The sequence below is a fragment of the Jaculus jaculus genome, chromosome 8 (genome assembly GCF_020740685.1).
Source record: "Jaculus jaculus isolate mJacJac1 chromosome 8, mJacJac1.mat.Y.cur, whole genome shotgun sequence".
Lineage (NCBI taxonomy): Eukaryota > Metazoa > Chordata > Mammalia > Rodentia > Dipodidae > Jaculus > Jaculus jaculus.
Genome location: NC_059109.1, coordinates 13411193 through 13426463, shown reverse-complemented (window position 1 = coordinate 13426463; position 15271 = coordinate 13411193). Strand labels below are relative to the sequence as shown.

At 45.2% G+C, this 15271-nt stretch overlaps 1 protein-coding gene across 1 annotated transcript in view; it reads left to right on the top strand.

The window, feature by feature from the left end:
• Window positions 1-15271, top strand: part of LOC101601760 (glutathione S-transferase A3-like) — a 28130-nt gene that overhangs the window by 843 nt on the left and 12016 nt on the right. Inside the window, exons 2-3 of the mRNA XM_045157264.1 lie at window positions 7175-7298; window positions 14672-14723. Coding sequence (XP_045013199.1) covers window positions 7212-7298; window positions 14672-14723 — 139 coding nt within the window. The 5' untranslated portion in view covers window positions 7175-7211. The remainder of the gene's footprint in view (window positions 1-7174; window positions 7299-14671; window positions 14724-15271) is intronic.

Below are 15271 nucleotides of genomic sequence, written 5' to 3'. Positions count from 1 at the left end.
ATTCTTTAGACACTAGAAAATCTAACAAAATTATACATAAATAGCGATTGTTTAAGACACTGAAATGTCACATGATTTTGATAAACCCATGCCCACAGTTAGTATATGGAACTATTCATTTCTTTAAAAAAAATTCTTTTCAGCACTTGTTTACAAAGCCAAAGGACACAGGTTCGTTTCCTCAGCACTCACATAAAATCAGATGCATAAAGTAGCACATGCATCTGGAGTTTGTTAGCAGTGGTAGGAGGCCCTAGCATGCCCATTCTCTCTCTTTGCAAATAATAAAAATATTTAAATTAATAACACCTATTTAAATAAATATTTAAATAGAAATATTTTCAAAAACTTTTGTTCGTGTACAAAGTACATTTTATCATGATGATATTTTCATCCAAGTATAGCATGTGCTTTCACTCTGTTCACCTCACCTCTATTACCATCTCCTATTCTTTCCTTTAATTAGTTAATTTATTAATTTATTTATTTGACAGAGAGAGAGAGAGAGAGAATGAGTGCATCAGGGCCTCCAGCTGCTGCAAACAAATTCCAGATGCATATACCACTTTGTGCATATGGCTTATGTGGGTCCTAGGGAATTGAACCTGGGTCCTTTGGCTTTGCAGTCAAGAGCCTTAACTGCTAAGCCATCCCTCCAGCCCTCTTTTAGTTTCTTTGAAAACTCCATTCTGTGTATGTATCTCATTTTCCTTAGCTATTCATCTGTTGATGAACATCTACACTGGTTTCATATGTTGGTTATTGTGACTGGATGTGCTCTGTGGTACACCAACTTAGCGCGCGTGCTCTCTCTCTCTCTCTCAATGTCTCTGATCAAATCTACACTCAAATCTTCTCTTTTTAAAATATCTTTTTTTAATTTATTTATTTGAGAGTGACAGACACAGAGAGAAGGACAGATAGAGGGAGAGAGAGAGAATGGGCGAGCCAGGGCTTCCAGCCTCTGCAAACGAACTCCAGACGCATGCGCCCCCTTGTGCATCTGGCTAACATGGGACCTGGGGAACCAAGCCTCGAACCGGGGTCCTTAGGCTTCACAGGCAAGTGTTTAACCGCTAAGCCATCTCTCCAGCCCTAAAATATTTTTATTTTGTGAGCAAAGAGAGATGGCGATCCTCCTACCTCTGCCTCCCAAGTGTTGGGATTAAAGGTGTGCGCCACCACACCCAGCTGGAGAATTTTTTTTTTTTTTTTTTTTTTTTTGAGGTAGGGTCTCATTCTAGCTCAAGCTGACCTGGAACTCACTCTGTAGTCTCAGGGTGGCCTTGAACTCATAGTGATCCTCCTACCTCTGCCTCCTGAGTGCTGGGATTAAACGTATATGCCACTACACCCGACCTTGATTTTTTTTTTAAGTTTTATTTATTTATTTGAGAGAGGCAGAGAGAGAGAGAGACACACACACACAGACAGACAGACAGAATGGGTGGCTCCAGGGCCTCCAGCCACTGCAAAGGAACTCCAGACGCATGCAACACCTTGTACAACTGGCTTACATGGGTCCTGGGGAATCAAACCTGGGTCCATAGGCTTCACAAGCAAATGCCTTAACCACTAAGCTAAATGGGTGGCGGCAGGGCCTCCAGCCACTGCAAACAAACTCCAGACGCATCCCTCACCTTGTGCACCTGGCTTACATGGGTCCTGGGGAATCAAACCTGGGTCCTTAGGCTTCACAGGCCTTAACCGCTAAGCTGTCCTTCCAGTCTCTCCCTCCCCCACCACCGGGCTTTGGATTTTATCACCCTTTCTGGGCATCTTTTGGGATGATGTTTAGAGGGATCTCTGGCCTCTGTTAGTGTCTTTTCCCCATGCTTAGGTCCTGATAAGCAAAATCGTCTCCACACAATGTTAACCAATGTCAGCGGGGCGAGGGCTGCGCTCCCCAGCTTGACTTCCCACTGGCTCTCAGCCCGGAGTCTGGCTGGGAGGCCAGGACAAGCACCGAAGCTCAGAGCTAATGCTTGAAAAGTGAACTCACCGCCGCCGGATCGCACAGGTCACTGGATTTAGAATGTCAAAGTCAACAACGCCCTGAAATAAATATCAACACCGTGGGGGAAGAGAGGTGTTACAAAACAGACTGTGAGATTCTTTAAATTCCAGACATCAAAGTAACAAGGTTCTACAATTACTCCTAGGAAATAAAACTATGAGAAAGGATATTGTATAGATAACGTTTGAAAAAAAATAAAAAGTCTGCTGGCAAGATGCTGCATAGAGTAACGTTTGGATGAGATTTGAAGAGGAAGAAAGCAGATAAGGGTTAGAAAATGTACTCCAAGCAACACTTTGAACAATTTTTTTCTCCCCCTGAAAGTCAGAAAAAATTGCTCTCAGGAAGGCACCCATAAACTTACTGCGCCCCATCTAACCTTCGCTGGGCTGCATGGGTCTGCCTGGGAGAACATGGAGCAGGTCCTCAGAGAACAGCACCTGGTGCCAGGGTGGAGTGTGAAAAAAAATCCCGACCTGAAGCTAGGAGATCAGGTTCATAACACCCAGTGTGAGAGCATGCGCGAGTTGGTTCTCTGCCAACATCCAGGACTCCTCTGTAAAGGGGATGCCAGGAGATGTTCCCAGGGCGGTTGTGGAGGAGAGAGTTACAACTCGGTCCTGAATGAGAATGAGGAACTCAAACTGGATCTTGTCAGATCATCCTCTCTTGGGAGCATTTGCTGCTGACTCCATAAAGCCGTGCAGTCGCTTACTTCTTGGTCTCAGACGCCTTGTATGCGGAACCGGGAGAAAGTTACTTACAGTAAAGAGCGTTATGATAAAGTATTATATAAGGTAAAGATCAATTTCCCTTTACAACATCATCTTTCATCAGTGGCTAATGGAACTTAGTGCAAATTGAAATCACTTGGCTCTGTGTCCCTCACAAACTCAACTCAACCGGTGTGAACTTTCCTCTCCCTTTTTTCCTGCTGAATTATGCCATATTCATTTCCTTGGTTAAAAAATCCAACACAAACCCGGTGTGGTGGCGCACGCCTTTAATCCCAACACTTGGGAGGCAGACGTAGGAGGATCGCCATGAGTTCAAGGCCATCTTGGGACTACATAGTGAATTCCAGGCCAGCCTGGGCTAGAGCGAGACCCTACTTCAAAAAAAAAAAAAAAAAAAATCCAACACACACAATCTACAGTTACAAGAATGACGACTTAAGTATATTTCCAATGGGTTTTATATACCTTATAAAGTTTAGAGTTTTTAGTTCCACATCTCAAGTGTGGATGTTTAGAACATTTTGATATCTGAAGTTCAGGTCACACGCATTTATTTGTAAATACTGTGAGGAAAGTGAAAGAGAAAAGCAAAGGAGACTAGATCTCAACAGACTGCTGCTGAAGCACAGCGAGGGGCCCTCAGCACCCAGCAGGAAACGGGGCTCAGCCTACCAGGGAGCTACTGGAGGAAATAGTCAGGAAAGGGGTGCAGTGCGGGGGGCTAGACAAGTAACTGAGCTGGAACAAAGTCTGGTTTGTTGGATCTTTCACTGAGGAGCTGCCTCCAAGGTTTTCTGCTGGGGGCAATGTCTGGAACTGCTTCGGTTTCCGGGACTTTCTGCATTAAGGTAAGCTCATCCATCTTTTGGGAAGAAAGTCCATCAAGCCCTCAAATACACCTGTGGGTAAAGACAAAAGAAATCAACAAGAACAGGAAGCTTTGTGAAGAGAAATGCAATGTTCAAAAAACAACAAATAAGGGCTGGAGAGATGGCTTAGCGGTTAAGAGCTTGCCTGTGAAACCTAAGGACCCCGGTTCGAGGCTCGGTTCCCCAGGTCCCACGTTAGCCAGATGCACAAGGGGGCGCACGCGTCTGGAGTTCGTTTGCAGAGGCTGGAAGCCCTGGCGCGCCCATTCTCTCTCTCTCTCTCTCTATCTGTCTTTCTCTCTGTGTCTGTCGCTCTCAAATAAATAAAATTTAAAAAAAAATTTTTTTTTAAATTAAAAAAAAACCAACAAATAAAATAAAATAGACCTTTGTGTTTGGATAGAAAAATATATATATTACTGTTTTTCCCCAAGTTGCAGCATTAGTGCTCCTGCTTTCTATGAGTCCAGTAAGCTTCTGTGTTCACCCACGATTCTCCGAGTCAGGTCTGTCCCAGGAGTCACTGCTCTGCATTCTCTGGAGTTTGTTTGCAGTGGCTACAGGCCCTGGCAGGCCCATTCTCCCCCAACCCCTCCCCGGCCCCCTTTCTCTGTCAAATAAATAAATATAAAATATTTTTTAAATAAAAAAAAATAAGTTGGGTGTGGTGACGCATGCCTTTAATCCCAGCACTCGGGAGGCAGAGGTAGGAGGATTGCTGTGAGTTCAAGGCCACCCTGAGACTACAGAGTGAATTCCAGGTCAGCCTGGGCTAGAGTGAGACCCTGTCTCAAAAAACCAAAAAAAAAAAAAAAAAAAATAGCAGTAGAGGTCCCATGAAGTGATTTCTCTCTGGAACAAAATGAAGGTGAACTTGTGATAATACCGCACAAGTGGCAAACATAGAACAGCTGTGGGCTTGGTGTCATTATAAGGTACAGTGAATTCAATCATACATCTGTGCTTGGTTGGTTTGGAATTTGAATGCCCAGGTCAGAGCTGCACTCTAAGGAAGCAGGAATCAGCACCCTTGCCTGTGGACAGAATTCGAATCTTGAGCTATGTAGCAGACAGATTCAGGTTTGCTGAGATAAACTTCCAGACCAGGTACAGTTATGGAGGTAGAGATTTATTGAAGCTTACAGATCCAAGGGAAGTTCCATAATGGCAGAAGAAGCTGGCCTGCCTTCACAGGACCAAGCCGAGAGAGAGAGAGAGAGAGAGAGAGAGAGAGAGAGAGAGAGAGAGAGAAGAAGCACAAGCCAAAAGCCAAAAAGCCACACAGCACACTTCAGAAACTCCAGCTAGGCACACTTTGCATATCTTTAGATTGAAACCTGAAACCCACCACCACACCTTAAGATCACCCAGTGACATCGCCTCCAGCAGGTGGCTACAGATGCAAACTACAAACAACTAAATATATTGGGGGCCACCTGTTCCATTCAAACCACCACAAGCTACAACCGGGTTATTCTTGCCATCCCTTGTCCACAGCGGGAGGAGAGAATGGATGGTTTGAGGTATAGCTGAGTGATTTTTTGAGGCCTAATCACTACTTTAAAAAAAATCTATTTATTTCTTTGAGTGAGAGACAGAGAGAGAGAGAGAGAAGGAAAGAATGGGTGCACCCGGACCTCCTGTAACTGCAAATGAACTCCAGATGCATGTATCACTTTCTGCATCTGGCTTTACGTGGATACTGGGGAATTGAACCCAGGCCATCAGGCTTTGAAAGTAAGTGCCTGTAACTGCTAAGGCCATCTCTCCAGCCCTCAATTTCTGCTTTTGACCAAATGCAGCCTAACAACCAAAAGGCTTAATAGGGACTGCTATCTTCTGGCCCTTGCTGTCAGTGACCTCACTGGGTTCAAGAACCTAAGTTCCCAGAGCCTTGCCCTGTGAGGACACAGACCCTCGGTTGTTTTTTGTTTTGTTTTGTTTTGGTTTGGTTTTGATTTTTCAAGGTAGGGTCTCACTTTAGTCCAGACTGACCTGGAATTCACTATGGAGTCTCAGGGGGGCCTCGAACTCACGGCAATCTTCCTACCTCTGCCTCCCGAGTGCTGGGACTAAAGGCATGTGCCACCACGCCCGGCTTCAGACCCATGTTTATACGGGTCATTTTGATTATTCATGTCCTTGATTCTTTTTTTTTTTTTTTTCTTTCTTATTTTCATGGTAGCATCTCACTCTAGCCCAGACTGACCTAGAATTCACTATGTAGTCTCAGGGTAGCCTCGGACTTATGGCAATCCTCCTCCCTTTGTCTCCCAAGTGCTGGGATTAAAGGCGTGCACTACCATGTCCAGCTTTCATTCCTTCATTTGCCATGATTGTGGACACTGCATTAAATGATTTGAGGGTTTGTGTCTTTAACTGAAAAGGGCAGATGACAGCCATGAGTTCACGTCGTGGTTATGAATATGAAAGACTTCGTGTACCAAGAGAGACTAGGGCTGGAGCGTTGTTCATAGTTCAGTGCTTGCCTAACAAGTGCAAACAGTGGGCTTGATCCAGCCACCGCAAACGAACTCCAGACATGTGCACCACCTTGTGCATCTGGCTTACGTGGGTCCTGGGGAATTGAACCTGGGTCCTTTGGCTTTGCTGGCAAGCGCTTTTACGACTAAGCCAACTCTCCAGCCCCAACAATATATTTTAGTTGCCTTATTTCATTAGATTTTTGTTTGGTTGGTTTTTGTTTGTTCGTTTTGTTTAGTTTCTTTCAGGTAGGGTCTCACTCTAGCTGAGGCTGGCCCAGAACTCACTCGGTAGTAGTCTCAGGCTGGCCTCGAACTCCTACTTCTGCCTACTGGGTACTGGGACTAAAGATGCGCACCACCACACTCAGCTTATTTCATTGCTTTCCAACTCTCTCCCGTACATCAGTTACCACCACCTGCCCTTACCTAAAGCCTGCTAAAAACAGTTTAACCACTGATTACATGAGACTGGTTTGGGGCAATCTGAAGATGGTTCCTGATGGGTAATAAACTGTGTTTCATGTGGCAATTTGGATGGAGGCGTATACTCCAGGATGATCTCCAAAGCCATGCACTTGTTCAGTGTAACTACCGCTGTTCCACTGTCCATTATAAATCGTACTATTACTATGGGTTTTTTTGAGGTAGGGTCTCACTGTAGCTCAGACTGACCTGCAATTCACTACGTTGTCTCAGGGTGGCCTCAAACTCATGGCGATCCTCCTACCTCTGCCTCCTGAGTGCTGGGGTTAAAGGCGTGCGCCACCATGAAATATTTTATTCATTTGTGGACAAAGAGTGAGAGTGCGTGTGAGCATGTGTGTGTGTGTATGAGAGTGAGAGAGAGAGAGAGCAAGAGAGAAAGTGAGTGTGAGTATGGGCAAGCCATTGCCTCTTGCCACTGCAAACAAACTCTAGAAGCAGGGTTTTACATGGAAGCCTGGGTCGGCAGGCTTTCCAAGAAAGTGCCTTTAACTGCTGAGCCATCTCTCCAGCCTCCATAAATTAGATGCTGTGACAGCATGGTTTGTTTGTTCATTCATTTATTCATTCATTCCCATTTAGGAAAAAAAAGAAAAAAATAAAACAAGAAACTGCTACCATGGCAGGGAAGCCCATCCTTCACTATTTCGATGGTCGGGGGAGAATGGAGTGCGTCCGCTGGCTCTTGGCTGCAGCTGGGGTAGAGGTAGGTTCTGTGTTGGGTCACTTTAAACCGGGCCTGAAGTTGATTGTATCAAATAATTTTCTCCCATAAGCTATGTAATATTTCTTATTAAACCTGTTAACACTTGAGCCTCAAATAAAAATTGCCAATTATTAAGTGGCTCACAAACTTGTCCTAATAAGTTAATATTTTCATCAGAAATCATAGGTATTAAAATAAATGTAATCAGGCTGGAGAGATGACTGAGTGGTTAAGTGCTTGCCTGTGAAGCCTAAGGACCCCGGTTCGAGATTCGATTCCCCAGGACCCACGTTAGTCAGATGCACAAGGGGCTGCGCGCGTCTGGAGTTCGTTTGCAGTGGCTGGAGGCCCTGGCGAGCCCATTCTCTCTCTCTCTCTCTCCCTCTTTCTCTCTCTGTCTGTCACTCTCAAATAAATAGATAAAAAATAAACAAAAATAAATGTAATCAAGTTATCAAAAATTTGTTGACATTTAGATTTGTATTTAAATAAAAATAGAAAAAAAAACTATGCCATTCAGACAAAAATAGAAGCAAATTAAAAATAATCATGAGAGGGAAGTCAAAAGAATTCCCATGACCATTGAAAATGAACACATTGGTAATTTACTTATGTATCTATTTGAGAAAGAAAGAGAAAAAGAATATGGGCGTGCCAGGGCTTCCTGTCACCGCAAGCTAACTCCAGAGCATGGCTTTACCTGGGACTGGGAAATCAAACCAAGGCCATCAGGCTCCACAAGCAAGTATCTTTAACCGCAGAGCCATCTCTCCTACCCCGTTATCTTTTTCTGGTGTTTGTTTGTTTTGCAGTAGGGTGTACCTCCAGCCCAGGCTGACCTGGAAATCACCCTGCAGCCCCAGCTGGCCTCTAACTCAAGACGATCCTCCTACCTCTGCCTCCTTAGTGGTGAGATTGTGCCACCACTCCAAGCTGCTTGTTGTGTTAAAAATAATAATAATAAGGGCCGGGCGTGGTGGCGCACGCCTTTAATCCCAGCACTCGGAAGGCAGAGGTAGGAGGATCGTTGTGAGTTCGAGGCTACCCTGAGACTCCATAGTGAATTCCAGGTCAGCCTGGGCCAGAGTAAGAACCTACCTTGAAAAACCAAAATAATAATAATAATAATAATGATAATAATGGCTGGAGGGATGGCTTAGCTGTTAAGGTGCTTGCCTGCAAAGCATAAGGACCCAGATTCAATTCCCCAGAATCCACATAAACCAGATGCATATGGTGGTGCATGCACGTGGAGTTCATTTGCAGTGATTGAAGGCCCTGGTGCACCCATTTTCTCTCTGTCTACCTCTCTGTACCTGTATCTCTCTCTTAAATAAATTTAGATAGATAGATAGATAGATAGATAGATAGATAGAGACATCTATCTCTCTATATATACATATACATACACTCTTTTTCTTTTTTTAAGCTGGTGTGGTGGTACACACCTTTAATCCTAGCTCTTGGAGGCAGAGATAGGAGGATCGTCCTGAGTTTGAGGCCAGCCTGAAACTACACAGTGAATTCCAGGTCAGCCTGGGCTAGAGCAAGACCCTGCCTCAAAACAACAACAAAAAGTAAAAATAGAAAATTTTTCCTAACAAGGTAGTGAAGTTCAGGACGTGGGACAGGGCTTCTAACCAGTGTTCTCTGTCAAGTAAACCAGCAGCTGGCTTGCCAACCATACATTTTGCAGCGAGTCAGCTCAGCTGATACACTTCTGTTTTCAAAAGTGATGCTTTATCTTATATGTTACCCTAGCTGGTGACACAAAAATCGTGTATGCATTGATTCTTGAGAGATGTCAGAATAAGGTTGTGTGCAAATACAATCTGGCTTTAGGCTTTGCTAAATCATCTGAAACTGGAAGTTCTCACACTAGTTTCATCAAAATCCAACCCACAGACCCGGCCTTACCTTCCCTCAGCAGGGTTGGGCCTTACGGACAGGGCAGGAAGGGAACGGCTGGGACAGACGGTGCCCAGCCTGACTTGCCCAAGCACTGTGGTGATTAACCAGCCCCCACACAGAAGGAAAGCAAAGGGGTGCAGCCACGTGTGTTCTCATTTGCAGGAACCTCACAGGACAATATGGATACCTGGCATTTTTGTGTTCCTTAACACATCCATTCCTTCCCACCTTTAAGGGCCATGGTTGGGACGTGACCCTTGGCTAAGGTGCTTTGGAAATCCAGGTCGCTGTAGCAGAACATTATTGCAGGCATCAAAAAAAAAAAAAAAAAAAAAATGAATAGGGGGCTGGAGAGATGGCTTAGCGGTTAAGCGCTTGCCTGTGAAGCCTAAGGACCCCAGTTCAAGGCTTGACTCCCCAGGACCCACGTTAGCCAGATGCACAAGGGGGCGCATGCGCCTGGAGTTTGTTTGCAGTGGCTGGAGGCCCTGGTGCGCCCATTCTCTCTCTTTCTCTTTCTACCTGCCTTTCTCTCTGTGTCTGTCACTCTCAAATAAATAAATAATGAACAAGAAAAAAAATTTTTTTAATGAATAGGGCTGGAAAGATGGCTTAGTGTTTACAGTGCTTGCCTGCGAAGCCTAAGGACCCAGGTTTGATTCCCCCAGATGCACAAGGGGGCGCACGCATCTGGAGTTCGTTTGCAGTGGCTGGAGGCCCTGGTTACACCCATTTTCTCTCTCCCCCTCTCTCTCTCCCTCTGCCTCTTTTTCTCTCTCTGACTCTCTCAAATAAATAAATAAAAATAAAATATTGAAGAAATGCATAGCCACATGGAATAATTTGGGCTTCAAAGCAGGAAAAAAATAAATGAGAGAAAAGTGAGAGACCAGCAAACCTAAGAAGACATCATTTTATGATATAATTTGAATCTGAAATGTTTCCCAAAGGCAGATGGGCTAAAGGCTTGGTCCCCACCCGCTGGCTGTAGTGGCACCTCTAAGAGGAGGGACCTAGTTGGAGGAAGTTAGGCCCTTAGTGGTGTGGTAATAAAGGGGACATTGTGTCTGCAGCCATGTCTCTCTGCTTCCAGCAGCCATGAGGTAAGCAGTTTGCCCCCCCCATTACATGCCACGGTAAGTCCAAAATCAATGAAGTCAACTGACCATGGACTTAAGCCTCTGAAACCTCTGACCTGAGCCAAAATAAACTCTTTCCTCTTTTTAAGTTGATTATCTCCCGTATTTGCTACAGCAACAAAGGCCAACTGCTCACAAAGCATACTATAATAGACTTTAAAAAAAAAAAACATATTTATTTATTTGAGAGAGAGTGCAAGAGAAAGAGGAGAGAGAGAGAGGGAGAGAATGGGCGTGCCATGCCAGGGTCTCCAGCCACACCGCGAACGAATTCCAGGTGCATGTGCCACCTTGTGTGTTTAGCTTCCTTGGGTCCTGGGGAATCAAACTAAGGTCCTTTGGCTTTGCAGACAAATGCCTTAACTGCTAAGCCGTCTCTTCAGTCTTGACTTTTTTTTTTTTTAATTTTTTTAAATTTTTATTTATTTATTTATTTGAGAGTGACAGACACAGAGAGAAAGACAGATAGAGGGAGAGGGAGAGAATGGGCACGCCAGGGCTTCCAGCCTCTGCAAACAAACTCCAGACGCATGTGCCCCCTTGTGCATCTGGCTAACGTGGGACCTGGGGAACCGAGCCTCGAACTGGGGTCCTTAGTCTTCCCAGGCAAGCGCTTAACCGCTAAGCCACCTCTCCAGCCCTTTTTTTGGTTTTTTAAGGCAAGGTCTCACTATAGCTCGGGCTGACCTGGAATTCACTTTGTAGTCTCAGGCTGGCCTCGAACTCACGGCGATCCTCCTAACTCTGCCTCCCGAGTGCTGGGATTAAAGGCGTGTGCCACCACGTCCGGCTTTCAACTATTTTTTTAATATAGCCTTATTGTATACAATTTTTCTGTTAAATATATATATTTAAATGTTTTTAAAATTTTTTTAAATTTATTTACTTAACAGACAGAGAAAGAGAGAGGGTGGAGGGGATGGGCACCCCAGGGCCTCCTGCCTCTGCAAACAAACTGTAGCGGCCTGTGCCACCTTGTGCTTCTGGCTTTACGTGGGCACTGGAGACTTTTGAACCTGGACCGCAAGGCTTTGCAAGCGAGTGTCTTTAATCACTGGCCCATCTACCCAGAGCTTTAAACTTTCCATTATCATCTCAGACACAAGCGCATACACAGTGTTGGCCTACACAGGTTCACGATTGTCAGTGTCCGTGTCTTTCACCTCCATGTCCTGTCTCCCCGGAAGGTCTTGGGCTCAGTAACCTGCGTTGACGCACTGCCTCCTGCGAGGGTAATGCCTTCCTTCTGGGACAACAACTGGGGGCGCTGCTTGAGGCTCACCTGGGGGAGACGCCACTCTACTCATGTCCCTGGTGGTTTGCCGGGCTTTCTTCTTCTTTTGTTTTTGTTTTTTGAAGAAGGGTCTTGCTCTACCCCAGACTGACCTAGAACTCATTATGCCGTCTCAGGGTGGCCTCGAACTCACGACCATCCTCCTACTTCTGCCTCCCGAGTGCTGGGATTAAAGGCGTGCGCCACCACGCCCAGCTCCCAGTCTGATTTTTTTTTAATATTTATTTATTTATTTGAGAGCAACAGACACAGAGAGAAAGACAGATAGAGGGAGAGAGAGAGAATGGGTGCGCCAGGGCTTCCAGCCACTGCAAACGAACTCCAGACACGTGCGCCCCCTTGTGCATCTGGCTAACGTGGGACCTGGGGAACCAAGCCTTGAACCAGGGTCCTTAGGCTTCACAGGCAAGCGCTTAACCGCTAAGCCATCTCTCCAGCCCCAGTCTGATCTTTTGAGACCACCTTTGTGTCTGTCATCTGTGGTTGATGAACATTATTATGTGAGAGATGAGTGTGCATGATATTTGGGGTTTCCTTCAAGTTATTGCACAAGAAGATGAGTGGGTAGGAATATGTACGGAGAAACATTATAGTTTTCTTCTTATACACGTTATAAATTTTAAAACAATTAAAGCGTCCACAATAAGGAAATGGATGTAACTACAATGAAAATGCTCACCACAAATGAGGGGTGGGCCCAAGACAGTGACACCCTTCCTGGTAAGCATTCCTTCCTGTGGGTGTATTTTGTGGAGCGGGCGTGGGGATGCCAGGAAACAGAGAGAGGCTTGCCTCTGGGCAACTTCCTCATCGACGAAGGATGGGGATCAAGCTTTCTTACAGGGCTAAAAAGTCAGTTTTCTAAGGGGTTGGGCAGGAATCTTTGGGAGGGAAGCTTTTGATTCAGGTGAGTGTTATTCTCTCAAGGTGTCACTGGGGAAAAAAGGCTTCTTGGGTTCTGACCAGAAGGACCAGACTATTGTGTGGAGAGTTCTCGGAGGAGGGAGAACTGAAAACTGTTAGAACTTGTCCCTCAGAGAGGACCAAAAGCGGGGGGTGGGGCGTAAATCAAAAGGTCATGTCCCTTTAGAAGAACTTCTAGTGCTTTCTCTCTCTCTGCCTCATAGCAACGTGTTTACTTAAGCCTTACTATACCCACCTTTTCGTAATTGTTTCATGAGTTCATGGCCTATGCCATTTGATCCTTTTCAATTTAATAAAGCAAACAAGCCCTGAAGAGGCATTCTAGTTGTTTTCCTTGGACAACTGAGTAATCTGGTTTCCCAACCAACCTTGTGTGCCTTGGGACAGGGGAGCTCGGCGCAGGGGGAAAGGAAGTGGCCATGCCAACGTCCAGGGCTGCTGCTTCTCTGTCCTGGAGCCCACTGTTCAGACCTTGCGGGTTCTCTGTGCCCAAAGCCTCATCCTAACAGCCCCACACATCCCCAGGAGCCTTACAGTCAGCCTCACACTCCCCTAATCACCTTGGTCACCCTCTTGTGATAATCACCCACCATCACCACCCCTGTGTTTCCCTGGATTAGATGCATGGAAAATTATCAGCACTTACTGTGTCTGAAGCATGATCCTGTGTGATCTTATTGAGACGGAAGAAGTCATCTTGCAGAGCAGGTTAAAACCCCACAGACCTGGCTTTTTTACTACCAAGAATTTCATGATTTAATTTTTCTCATTATTTTTATTTTATTTACTTATTATTAAGTTTTCTGTTTGTTTTTCAAGGTTTGGTCTCACTCTGGCCCAGGCTGTCCTGGAATTCACTATGTAGTCTCAGGGTAGCCTCAAACTCACTGTGATCCTCCTACCTCTGCCTCCCAAGTGCTGGGATTAAAAGCGTGCCCGAGCTAAAAGAAGGCACTACATTGAAAAGGTGACATTCAACTTACACAGCCATATATGAAACCAAAGATTTCAGTGACAGCCCCCCCAAAATAGTGAAGACATCAACTTACTTTTTTGTTTTATATTTTTATTTATTTATTTATTTATGAAGGAGAGACAGAGAGAGAGAATGGGTGCACCAGGGCTTCCAGCTGCTGCAAAATGAACTCCAGATGCGTGCGCCACCTTGTGCATCTGGCTTACACGGATCCTGGAGAGTCGGACCTGGGTCCTTAGGCTTCATAGGCAAGTGCCCTAACTGCTAAGCCACTTCTCCAGCCCTTAATTTCTTTTTAAATCAAGAATTCTACCCAGCTGTGCCCCACATTTTCCAGGACAGGTAATTTTACTTGCAGAAAGAACTCATCTATCAGGGCTTCTGAGGAGAGAAGTGATATGCATTCCGGCAGAGGTCTATGAGGAGCAGCCATTAACTGACCCATGTCTTAATCCATAGGAGACACACGGTGTTCTTCCCGGTCTCGCATGGAAATAGGCTTTCCTGGCGCATTACAAATCCATCCATAGCTAGCAGAAATTACCCCCCTCTTCCCTCCACTGCCATTTTCCTCCCTCATGACTTTATCATGAAAACAGAATGATAATGGAGATGAAGTGAGAACTACCATGTGATCAGCCACATTTTGTGACCTAGGTACCTTGCTTGACAGATCTACTATATACTTCCAGATAGCCATGATCTGTACATTTATGGAACGCAGAAGTCTTATCTCACAGCTAGAGAGATGGCTTAGTGGTTAAGGCACTTGCCTGTGAAGTCTAAGGACCCAAGTTCAATTCCCCAGGTCCCACGTAAGCCAGATGCACAAGGTGGCACATGTGTCTGGAGTTTGTTTTCAGAGGCTAAAGGCCCTGGCATGCCCATTCTCTCTCTCTCTCTCTCTCTCTCTCTCTCTCTCTCTCTCTCTCGCTCTCTCGCTCTCTCCCTCCCTGTCTCTAATAAATTAAAAAAAAAAAGAGTTGCAACATAAGGAAATATTGAAGGAACTTGGGAAAAAAAGTCTTGTATCCTCAATATTATATACAAACAGTAGCTGTCAAAGTGACCGACTTGAAATGCAAGGGAATTAATTCATATGGACTCATTGACTGCTTCTCCTTTCCAGTTTGAAGAAAAATTTCTGAAAACTAAGGAAGACTTGGAGAAGTTAAGAAAGGGTAAGAACAAATATCTAAAGGTGTCCTAATAGGGTTCGTAGTAGAAGGTTTGAACAGCGAGCATTATTTGTACAATTATGCTGTTCACTGGGGATGGAGAAAGAGTGGTAAAGTAAGGCACGGGTCTCCCTGAGCAGATGAGACACGTATCTCAGTAATACAAAGGGCTGCGTCTCTCTCTCTCTCTCTCTCTCTCTCTCTCTCTCTCTCTCTCTTGGTTTTATAAGGTAGGGTCTCTAGCCCAGGCTGACCTGGAATTCACTATGTAGTCTCAGGGTGGCCTTGAACTCACAGCAGTCCTCCTATCTTGACCCTTGAGTGCTGGGATTAAAGGTGTGCCCCACCACACCTGACACACACACACACACACAGAGAGAGAGAGAGAGAGAGTGAGAGAGAGAGAGAGAGAGAGAGAGAGAAAATGAATGGGTGCACCAGGGCCTCTAGCTGCTGCTAACGAACTCCAGACACATGCATAAGTATGTGTGTGTGTGTGTGTGTGTGTGTGTGTGTGTGTGTGTGTGTGTGTGTATTTCTTAGCCTTCTCT